At 43.2% G+C, this 11,776-nt stretch overlaps 1 protein-coding gene across 1 annotated transcript; it reads right to left on the bottom strand.

The window, feature by feature from the left end:
- Positions 1-403: 403 nt before the first annotated feature.
- On the bottom strand, positions 404-10,781 carry LOC106601239 (aconitate hydratase, mitochondrial). The gene is made up of 16 exons (XM_014193285.3): positions 10,310-10,781; positions 8,661-8,803; positions 8,132-8,390; positions 7,486-7,578; positions 7,062-7,220; positions 6,774-6,924; positions 6,503-6,607; positions 6,260-6,351; positions 6,046-6,151; positions 5,670-5,827; positions 5,393-5,578; positions 5,029-5,307; positions 4,585-4,776; positions 4,330-4,462; positions 3,801-3,922; positions 404-3,681 (listed from the first exon to the last, which is right to left on the bottom strand). Exons 1-16 carry the CDS (start codon positions 10,343-10,345, stop codon positions 3,550-3,552), a joined length of 2,346 nt encoding a protein of 781 aa, XP_014048760.1. The 5' UTR covers positions 10,346-10,781; the 3' UTR covers positions 404-3,549.
- Positions 10,782-11,776: the final 995 nt, after the last annotated feature.

Genomic DNA, 11,776 nt, shown 5'->3' with positions numbered 1-11,776 from the left:
AAACTTCATTCGAAAAGCACCATAATTGCATATTTCCACTAGGGACTTACCTCAGTGTTTTACCAAAAAGGCTCAGACTTGTGTGTTTCCAATTCCACAGCCCTGCTCAAAAAAATAACCCTAGAGTCTACATTAACATATTCACTGGCAACACACTGGTGCTGTAATGGAAAAACCCAGACACAGGTTAAGCCTAGTCATGGACTGAAAATAGCCATTGGAAGTACTTCTTAGTCCAGGACAAGGCTCATTCTGTGTCTGGGAAACAGCCTCTATTATAGCTAAGGGATACTATATTCACAGTGCTGAATTGTGTAGTATTTTAACTGTATTACTGGTACAGTAACTATAAAAGTGCTGAATTAAATCTAATTAAGACTTTCAAAAAATAAAGAAATTACAACAGATTTTATTCATCTTTATTAAATATTAATTTACCACAGGAAATATCCTAAAATCTCTTTTTAATCTTGCACGCTATGAAACTGCAAGCATTCAAATCACCTAATACAAAACCAACTTTAAAATCAAAACAAATATGGAAATCAGTGAAGCGGAATTCACCACTTGAGATTACATTAAATAACGCCTGTCAATCGGTGTCTACATTTAATTGTTTGCAGTGTCTGAACAAAATTTGCATTCTTATGAAGTCAATCATTGACAGTGTTTCAAAATGGAAATAAATAGCTAGGCCAATAAAACAAAGCAACGGTTCCATTTAGAGACTGCATTAAATACTTGGGAATTTAAGACTATTAATTTATTTTTAAAAGCCACACAACTGACAAACTTAAATGCTGCTGGCATTACACTGGTCATCTTCATACATGGGGTTCATTGACATGAAAAAAATGAAACAGAATGGCAAACCTTTGTAACACTTATGTTTGATTTAGTATGTAATGGAGCATTTTCATGAGGCATCTTTGGCGATTAACTTCAGTAGACAGATCAGAGAGAATTCATCAGCAACATGTTAACTTTGCTAAGGTTGAGCAAATGAGGAATTAGTATAACAAGTTGGTTAATGTGCTCTAAACCGCATACACCATGGGTTAAAGTCGCAATGATCAAGAGCCAATCCGGTTTTAAATCAGGGGTTCCTTCATCTGCATCAAATAATTTTAAAACAAAGCCTAGACATGTCTCACCTGACCAGTCTCTCCCTTTACATTGACAACTCCAACATTCACCTGGGAGCAACATACAAAGACGGACCACTGTACAGCACAGGTCCAAGAGTGACAAAACATTGAGACTTACAGTACAACCCTACTTTAGTGCTTCAACAATAATTTACCTTTCATTTAAAACCTCCAACCACCTGTTAATTGGTATGACTAGTTGTGAAACCCTTAGATTGGGGAGGGGGGAATGGAAAAAATATTTTAGGCTTCAGATTAACAAAAGATAATTGATGGGAGATTAAATGATTAGTTTGATACAGTGGGTTTATCAGAGAACGAAAGGCTCTGCATTCAACCAGGCAGCTACTGCCCACCCTCTCTCCATTTTATAATATAGTGCATATGTACACCTCTATATCACATTATTTACACACAGGCCCAAACCAAGTTCCTTTAAATACATGTGGGTTTGACAGCGCCATTGCCATTCATCTGAATATATTGTCACTGAAGTCAATGAAGACCATATGCTAGAGGACCAAAACAAATTAAAAAAAATAGGCATTGCATTTCTACTTTCATTACACCCTACTGCAACTACAAAAACTGAGACCGTTAGCTCTTCAGTTCATCACTGACATGAAAATAAACATTGATTTGATAGCAACATTAATCATCTTGGCACCATGACCAATGGAAGTAGCCAATCCAATCTCCAAAGTAATCCCATGAATACTTTGATTCTAACTTACTTTAAAGTAAATTAGTACTTAGTGACGAGAAGACAACAAATGCAATGAATAGGTGGTCATGGCCCCCCAAAGCCAATTTAAAAACATTCACACTTAAAGACTTAGCTGCAATATCCTCAAACACACAATGTACCATTTAAGTGGGAAAATGTAGATACAAAATGGCAAGAGTTTTAGCCAAATGTAATAACTTGAATCAGATAATGGTATACATTTCTCAAATTACATTTGTCATTGTATTCTGTCATTTCAAATGAATAATCACACCCTTGCTTTAAGATGCTATGGAGTGCAGCTTTTCGATGTATAAGTGAAAGCGTGGAGTGTCTACAATACTACTACATATAGCGCTAGTGTACAGCCATCTGGACACTATATTGTGCGTTCATTTTGTAAGAGGAGGTCCCTCAAGCTGTGCGTGGAGCCCTGGAATTAGCAAGGACAGAGGGGCAGCACAAAGCCAGACAGGGATATGGACAGGCAAGGGTCTGATTAGCTAGCTAACATATATGGACACACACATGGAAAGTAATGGCAAGACTAGTACAACACAGCAGTATGTAGCATTTTACTCCCACCTACAGAGACACACAGAAAAGGGCTGCTAGGATCTAATATAAATGTCATGCAATAGCCCTCAAGTAGAAACAAATGAAGCATGTGGAGAAAACAGCGGTAGAGAGTTAAAGTGTGGAATGCAAAGGAGTGACAAACGGTACACCAAATTCCGTGGGTTAAAATTGATTTTGGGTCAAGAGAAAACGCCAGAAAAGGAAAACCCTACAACAAAAGTCCATGCATACACTACACTCTGTAGAAGGATTGACCTTATCACTACAACCTGGTCCTGGGGCCACAGAATCTAATGGTTCCATTGATGCCTTTAATCTACTATATGAACAGTTATTAGGCCTGGGTAACCAGGTTAGGCCACTTGCTCTCTAATCAACGACTAAAACAAATCAATTCAGGTAAGTCACAGGAAAAATGTGCAGCTCCTGAGGCCCAATAGAACTATGGTGGACTTAACTAAACAAATATTCACATAAATCTTCACTAGCAATAATATTGAACTAACAAGAGTTGTAAATCCTGGGAATGAGAGGGATACATTCAGTGAACTAAAATGTGCAACTGGGTTAACCAGCTGTCTGTGTTGGAGGAAACAAGTGGAGGTCCAGGTACACAGCTTAACACAACAACTACGACAGGGAAAGTAATGTGAGCAGGATTCAAGCTACAGACCAGATATGGAGAGCTAGCAGTGTGTTTGTGAGGTAAGAGTGAATTGAATACTGCAGCGCTACAGTCAATGGCAAGAAGCGTGACAAATGTGATTTCTACACAAACAGAGTACTGCCAACAAGAGCAGTGCTGCCTAGAATAGGAACACAAATGCTATGCTGAAACAAAGACAAGGGTTCTTGTGTGTGTTATGTCAGAGCTTGTGTGCGTATACGGCTCTACCTGTCTGTGGGGAGAGCATTGACAGTAATCCTGTATGTGTGCGCGAGTATTTCATCTGTACAGCGGCATGGGGTGCATTTACGCTAGGCAGGCTGCTACCACCCATTTCCCACCTCTGTGCAGCCCCTCCCCCTCAGTATCTCCAGGCCCGCTTCTCTCTGTGCTCCTCCGTCCCTGCGGACCCCCCTGGGTCCCTTCAGTTACTGAAGCTCCTTCATCCTGTTGAGGGCGCTGCCGGCGTGGAACCACTCGACCTGGTTCTCGTTGAAGGTGTGGTTCAGGGTGATGATGTCCTGGCTGCCGTCACCGTGCTTCACCACTCCCTTCAGGGGCTAGAGGAGAAAGACAGCTGGCCTGTAAGGCATCCGTGTAAAATACACATACTACCAAGTCCCATCCCCATTATATGGAGGTCGGTAATTTGGGTGGCTGAATGGTCAATGACGCTCACCTTGCCGGGGGCAAAGGTTGCGAGGCCTGTGATGGAGATCTTGTCATCGGGGCGGATTTTGTCATAGTCGGTGGGGTCAGCAAAGGTCAAGGGCAGCATACCCTGCTTCTTCAGGTTGGTCTCTGAGAAGAGGACAGAATGGCAATGAGGAGAAAAGAAAGAAAACAAGACAGAAAAAAAGAAAGTGGGGAACAAGAGGGAGCTTGGGGAATTGGCTAGTATCGAGCTCCATTGTGTAAACAGAGGCCTCCTACCACAGCGGGGCAGATCCATTACATGCCAAGTCAAGGTCATAGAGAACAATGTGCACATTCAAAGTGTGTGGGTGATCTTGTTTCTAACCATGTTTCCCCTCTTGTGCAATGAGTCTCATGATAGCTACATGAGCTCTGTCTCAACACAAATAGTCTCAGATTGAGCAGGTTCCCACCAAAAGCTTTTCCTCTCATGCTACCCACCCACTTGCCCCGCCACACCCCTATACCCTCTACTCTCTCTTGGTGACTCCACATGTAACATCTAAGTGTACCGTGGATCCTGGCGAAGCTCTTGACGAGGATGACCCTGCCTCCCAGGTGTCTGGGCTCCAGGGCTGCGTGCTCTCTGCTCGAGCCCTCCCCATAGTTGTCATCCCCCACAACCACCCACGACAGACCGTTAGCCTGGCGGGAGCAGAGAGGGAATATTTCTTAAAATCAGATTCTAATTTAAATATTGTTATTCTGGGACAGCCCAACAGTACACAGCCTCTATAGGTCCCCCCTCCAGTTACTGTCTGTCACACCTTGTAGTGGCGAGCCACGTCAGGCACGCCCCCGTACTCTCCCGTCAGCCGGTTCTTGATCTTGTTGACCGCATCGTTCTCGATGTTGATTGCTCCAATGAGCATGTTGTTGGAGATGTTGTCGAGGTGACCGCGAAACTTGAGCCAGGGGCCAGCGGCGCTGATGTGGTCTGTGGTGCACTTGCCTTTCACCTGCGGAACAGGAAGGAAGAAAAGAGACCGTGGGGTAAATGGCCATCCAAATGTGGCACCACATGCCTGAACAACCATCTGCCAACTCAGTGGTTTCTAAGTCTTTAATAATTAGAACGTAATGCCACCGTTGAAGGCCTCTCAATTCCAACCATGGTCCTTGGTGGAGGATAGAACTCAGCCAAACAGTGAGAAGAGGCCTTCCTCATCTTATCTGTCTTGACATCCTCTACACCTCTCCCCTTCCCTCACCTTGATCAGCACTTGCAGGTCCTCAAGGTCCTTGCCGTTCCACTTGTCAAAGGGCTCCAGCAGCTGCAGGCGGGTGCTGGTGGGGCTGACGTCCACCATAACGGAGCTGCTCTCGGCAGGGGGGTGTTGGTAGGTGTCCTGGCCGGGGTCAAAGTCACGGGCAGGCAGCTCGTCACCGTTGGGTGGCTCCAACTTGAATTTCTCACCATTGGCCGCGGTGAGGTAGTCAGTCTCAGGATCAAACTTCAGGGTACCAGCGATGGCCAAGGCTGTGACAATCTGTATAGGAAGAGAGGGTTATCAAGGCAGTTACAGGGGGACAGTGTGGACGTCATAATGGTGTGTGTGTTGTAATTATTGGTACCTCAGGGGATGTGACGAAAGCATGAGTGGCAGGGTTAGCATCATTCCTGGAAGTGAAGTTCCTGTTGTAGGAGGTGACGATAGTGTTCTTCTCCCCCTTCTTCACATCCTTCCTGTCCCACTGGCCAATGCAGGGTCCACAAGCATTAGCAAGGACCACTCCACCCACATCCCTCAGGATCTTAGACTGAAGGAGAAAAAAGCAATGTACCTACAAATCAAGTAAAGGGCAACTAGTTTGGAAATTGACTTTTTCCCCCCAAAAGGTTTGAACTCACAAAGCCATCCCTCTCAATGGTGGCGCGGATCTGCTCAGAGCCGGGGGTGACTGTGAACGCAGCCTTGCACTTCAGGCCTTTGTCTAGGGCCTGCTTGGCCAGGGAAGCAGCACGGCCCATGTCCTCATAGCTGGAGTTGGTGCAGCTGCCAATCAGACCTAGTGGGACCACAAGGGACCACCGGAAATCAGGTTAATAAAGACAGGAGAAACGCAGGTGATTTTAACAGTCATGTAAATACGCCTGCAAATATATGATAATGAAATGTTACTGTACTTTCCTATTATAGGGCTTTCCTTGAATATTAACAGAGTGCAAAATGTAGACTTTAAGGCAGTGTTAAAGATACCGTGTGACCACTGGTGCTGATACTGACCCACTTTGACCTCCAGGGGCCAGCCGTTCTTTTCAGCCACAGCACCAATCTCAGACACTGGGTGGGCCAGGTCAGGAGTGAAGGGCCCGTTGATATGGGGCTTCAGCTGCCAGGGACAGACAAACAGTTAGCATTGACAATGTGTGTTATTTCTTGAAAAGATATTCTATAAATACAAGTAATGGATGTCAGCCTAATAACCGAGTGGACTCACCTCACTCAAGTTGATCTCAATGACCTGGTCGTACTTGCAGCCTTTGTCAGGGACCAAGTCATCCTTATGCTTGTCAGCCAGGGCAGCGATGTCTGAAAGTAGATGGAAAAAGTTAGAAAGAGAATACAAAAATGCTAAAGGACTATGCTGTATGTGTATCAGTGGCTGCTAGACTGACACGGAACATATTGTGAAATAACAGGCTTTAAAAATATTCCAGAATGTCTTATTGTGAGTGCTAACCTGCACGTCCAGTCTTATTCAGGTAAGTCTTCATGCGGTGGTTGTAGGGGAAAACAGAGGTGGTGGCCCCAATTTCAGCTCCCATGTTGCAGATAGTTGCCATACCTGCAACCAGGAGGTGGGAACAGTCACATCAAGTTTTTATGCAAACTAGCACCAAATCAAGACCAAACCACTGGACAAACTCAACTGAAACAAGCAGTGTTAAAACAAACAGCATAGAGTAGTTTACTCACTAGTTCAGGTAAACCTTACTATCTTTTGGCCTCACCGGTGCAGGAAATGGAGTCGACGCCTGGGCCATGGTACTCCACAATGGCTCCAGTGCCCCCCTTCACTGTCAGGATCCCAGCCACCTTCAGGATAACATCCTTGGGAGAGGTCCAGCCCGATAGACTACCAGTCAGCTTCACTCCAATCACCTGATGGGGAGGAGGGAGTTATTACTACATTTGTGAAAAGTCTGTTTTTTTTTTTATTTTATACATGTAGGAAGGAGATCGATACATGAGTGGGTGAAGGGAATGCAGTGAGGTGGTTCACTGTCATAGCAGCTCACATTGGGACACTTGAGCTCCCATGGAATACCAGCCATGACGTCCACAGCGTCAGCGCCACCCACTCCGATGCAGATGGAGCCCAGGCCGCCCCCATTAGGTGTGTGGGAGTCTGTGCCAATGAGCAGGACTCCTGGGTAGGCATAGTTCTCTAGAATTATCTGTCAAGGGTAAGTGAAATCTGTTAGCCAATGCACAACAATCCTTTGACGTATTGATCTCAATAACGTCAAGATCTGAATGTATAACAGGTTTGATATCATGAGTGAACAATGTATTCTGCTACTCGTTTCACAGCAGTATTCCTGAGCTCCAATCTAGTTGTTAGTCTAATTTCAGAAGTGGATATTGTTCAAATACAAAATTAGTCTCATGGCAGCTCAATCTAACCAGTTATCCTTTATTGTACCAGTATAGTTCCAGTACCTGGTGAATGATTCCAGAGCCTGGTTTCCAGAAGCCAACTCCATATTTGGCTCCAGCTGTCGCCAGGAAGTTGTAAACCTCCTGATTCACTTCCTGGATTAAAAAGGACCAGGGAGAAGAGGTTGGCGTGTCAGTTGAGGAGAATATATTTTCAGCTGGTAGTCCCCTTTATGTAACCGTCACAGCACATATTTGGCTGCAGACCTTAATTCCCCTTTAATCCCTGTTCCTCAATTTGACCTCTGTACAATTGGATGTAGTAAGTGTCACCCATGCTAAATATTCCTCAGGGCTTCGCTTTGTCTAAAAATATAATGTGATGCTGTGTGTGTGTGTGTGTGTGTGTGTGTGTGTGTGTGTGTGTGTGTGTGTGTGTGTGGAGTTAACCAACATTCCCTCTCATTTGGGTCATCTTGGCCCCAATGCAATACTTATGGTAGGCCGTCATTGTAAGTAAGAACTTGTTCTTAACTGACTTGCCTAGTTAAATAAAGGTTAAATAAACTTTTGGTTACCCCTAGGAACTCGTGATACCATGGAAAGATGATCCCTCTGTAGAACACCCTAAATCTCAGCCAACAGAAATCAGCTGGACAGCCCAAAAACATCTGGACAGGCCCTTGAGTTTCCCCTGCTCCCTACTGACCTTGGCCCTCTTTAGATCCTCGACCCCTCCGATCTGCGCCTCAATCAGGTGGTCACAGTGGATGGTTGAGGGCACGGCCACCTTGGGCAGGCCGCTGCTGATGAACTGTAGCATGGCCATCTGGGCCGTGGCGTCTTGCATGGCCACACGGTCCGGACGCAGACGCAAGTAAGTGCGGCCCCTGGCGATGTCCTGCCCCATAGGGTCATCCAGGTGACCATACACAATCTTCTCCGACAAGGTGAGGGGGCGATTGAGCCTGAGGTGAGAGGAGGGCAGGGATTGGAGGCCAGTGTGGTTAGAATTCAACTTCTAAAATACATTAAAAAAAGGTTAACTCACTAGGAGGAATGCTTTGTAATCTAAAGTTAGCTCAGTGTGGCCAGTGTTGCTGAACATGAGAAGTCAACACGCTAACATGTCAAAGGATTTAGTGAGCAGTTGTAATGGGCATGTCATAGTAGTAGTGGTTATTAACAGAGGAACACTGAGGAGCGCTGGGTGTGAGGTTGGAAAGGCAGCTACTGACCTCTTGCGCACAATGTCAATGTTCTCATGCAGCTTCTCATAGCTGATGCTGGTGCCAGGCTCAAAGCGGCTCATGGCCACCTTGGCTTTGGCGTTGAAGGCTGCTGAAACATGGAGACGCCTTGCCCCTTCTCCAAGGACAAGCTAAAGGAAAGGGGGGGTGGGTACATTTTTAGTAATGATACATCAAACTTGGAAACATGTTCATCATCATGGAAGAGGATAGAGGGGCTTTAAAGTTCCTAATCATTGCAAACAGTCTCCTCAAACTCAACTCTGGACCTCAAAGCCAGTTCCACTGCATTCTCATTACTGTACCAGGTGGGTGCAATTATCAGGTAGATCAGAAAACCAGCAGGTTCCAGACCTTGTAGCGTAAGAGTTGAATTCCCCCGACCTAGTCTATAGCCTAATGACCAGAAAGTTTAAACAGAGACATATAGGATTCATACTCTCAGAGAACAAGATAAAGTTTCACTTGACTCATGTTCAAAGTGTTAGGCTCTGTTATTATGGGGGTCATTTCAAGTAAACATGTTGGCATTATCAGAGAGGCCCAGACAGACAACATTATGGATTTTCATGCTGGTTCAAGAATCCCAAAGCCCAATCAAAAAACAAGGCCACCATAAAATGACTCATCTACAATCTACGTGAGCTCCATGTGACTTATGTTCCATCACCTCCTACACAATGGAGACTGACAGCAAGACTAATAAAGTAAAGACTAGATCATTGCATTACACTAAGTAAATATGTCAGCCAGCTACTTGTCACTAAATTTCCCAAAATACACAGCACCTAAAGTTTACAATGAGTAGCCTAAGTGTTAGGTAAATTAGTGTTTAGCCCTAAAGGAGACACCTAATCCCTACACATTAGCACAGACAATTTTGTGACAGCTCAAGTAGCCTAACCTAGCTATGATTTTCAACATGGCATCATCATCAACACAGCCAATCGTCCTCAATAAGATATTAATCAGCCTGTCTAACATGAGTTATCTAGAGTTAAAAGACGTAAGCAAATGGAATATCACAACCAACTGAGAAAAATCAGTAATGTTAATTTGCCGAATCAAATATATATCTACCTCATATTAGCAGGCCCTTGGTCAAATATCTTTACAGACGTAGCAGAACAGTATTGGACACTGTCCATTCAGATAATTTCATTCGGTTTTTATAAGATCATATTCAATTAAATTTCTAAATGTGGTGCCGCATTGTCCGACACCGTGATTTGACTAAATCTGTTATTAGACGTGGAAATCAGACAAGTGCGCACTTAACTTCAGTAACCTTGAATCACCTTGCAAACAACTGGACATTTGGTGCAATTTGAAGTATCCAATTTATTACATTTCGACAACACATTGCATTATAAACCAGCATTATAGATAAAGCGTTATTATACACTTCCCAGACTAACTTATAGCCGTTGCACGGAGCGCTAGTTAGTAACGTTTACAGTCTACTGGGACACCGCGACCAAACGACATAGCTGCTAAGATGGATTGTTTACAATATTGATGATTTTTAAAAATATCGTTGTGGACAACAATATCTCGTAATTCATTTTTACCTGAACATTTGTACTTGATGCATAGTGTTGAATATATTTATTAATATAAAATAAAGTTGTACTTACCCGAAGCCGAGTGACAGTCATACAGTAGGACGCCATTTTGTTCACTCACAAAGCTGTGTTGCTGTCAGGTGACGTCAGGAACCCCAACTTAAACGCGTCCATTATTTTTGTCCTGACAGGTGTGTTAAAACTGCCTACAAGTGTATATCTCTGTGAATCCTTACGACTATAATAACGCAAGGTCAAAATATAATATTTCCATACAATTATCAAAGTGGTTCCAATAATTATCAAAGTGGTTCCAATAATGTAAGATGTTGATGTTTTTGTTTAGTACTTATCTGTAAGGTTGTTGTCATCAGCTCCCTATAATAAACTATGCCTAGTTATCGTACAGTTGATACACTTTTACAGTTTAAAGGGGGCTATTATTTTACCTAACTAGGCAAGTCAGTTAAGAATAAATTCTTATTTACAATGACGGCCTAGGAACAACAACCGCCTTGTTCAGGAGCAGAACGAGAGATTTTTACCTTGTCAGCACGGGGATTCGAGCCACCAACGCTCTAACCACTAGGCTATCTGCCGCCCCATGAGGCTACCTGCCGGCTATGAGTTTTACTGATGCAAATTAATTGGACATATTTACATAGTAGCCTATATATAGTCTGACAAAACCACTGAAGACAATGACTGTGATGTGGCACAGCAGTAATATAATGACGTTCCTGAAGAAGGTATTTTGACAGAGAACTTGGAATCTATAAAACAATTTATAATAATTACTTTCAAGAATACTCATTACTCAGTATATTTCTTCCAGTACCTGTCCTGGTCCTCGACCAATGATGTGTACAAATATTTTCCTTTTTAATCACTCTCCTTATGTGGCTATAGATTGTTGTTGCATATTGAAAAATATAGCATATAAAATAAAATTAAAATGCATAAAAAATTATATCAACAGTTAGAAAACAATTCTTAATGTTTGAAAAGTAGGGTTCACTCCGGGGGAGAAAGTATAAAAAAGTAGAAACCATGCCAATCTTACATGGTAACTTTACAGCCTTATGTAATTTTATCTGCAGAATGATTTCCCAAAACAAGTCTCAGCGGGAAGTTCAAGCAAATAGGTAAATAACGCTATATGGTTGGAACGACATTACCCACAACCCCTGCAAAATGTCATATCACTTACTTGCTGACTGGACATCCTTGCAGCCCAATAAAATACGGGTCCTCCCCCTTCTCAGCCAATAGGGACTCTGTTGCTATCACCGCTTATATTTTTAGCAATGGCACAGTACTTACTTGGAGTTACAAATATCCGTTCGCCAACTAAACTAGGATTTCGCTTTCTGGTTTTGCAGAGCCATGGATGTAATTGTGTGGCTCATAGGTGGGGAAAAATAAAGAAAATGCATTTTATTGTTTACCATCGTTGTTCTTACCAATATGTTCAATCATAACTACCAGCATTTGCAATCCTCAATTACCCGTAACCTATTTCATATGATTTACTTCTTT

This window comes from Salmo salar, chromosome 03, assembly GCF_965601325.2.
Source record: "Salmo salar chromosome 03, fSalSal1, whole genome shotgun sequence".
NCBI lineage: Eukaryota > Metazoa > Chordata > Actinopteri > Salmoniformes > Salmonidae > Salmo > Salmo salar.
This window is presented reverse-complemented; position numbering and strand designations above follow the sequence as displayed.

Coding starts and splice junctions, on each gene's coding strand:
- LOC106601239 (XM_014193285.3), bottom strand. CDS start 10,345: ATGGCGTCCTACTGTATGACTGTCACTCGGCTTCGG. Junction 7,579..8,131: donor AGGATCTAAAGAGGGCCAAG/GTCAGTAGGGAG, acceptor TTTTTAATCCAG/GAAGTGAATCAGGAGGTTTA. Junction 3,682..3,800: donor CAACCTTTGCCCCCGGCAAG/GTGAGCGTCATT, acceptor TTTCTCCTCTAG/CCCCTGAAGGGAGTGGTGAA.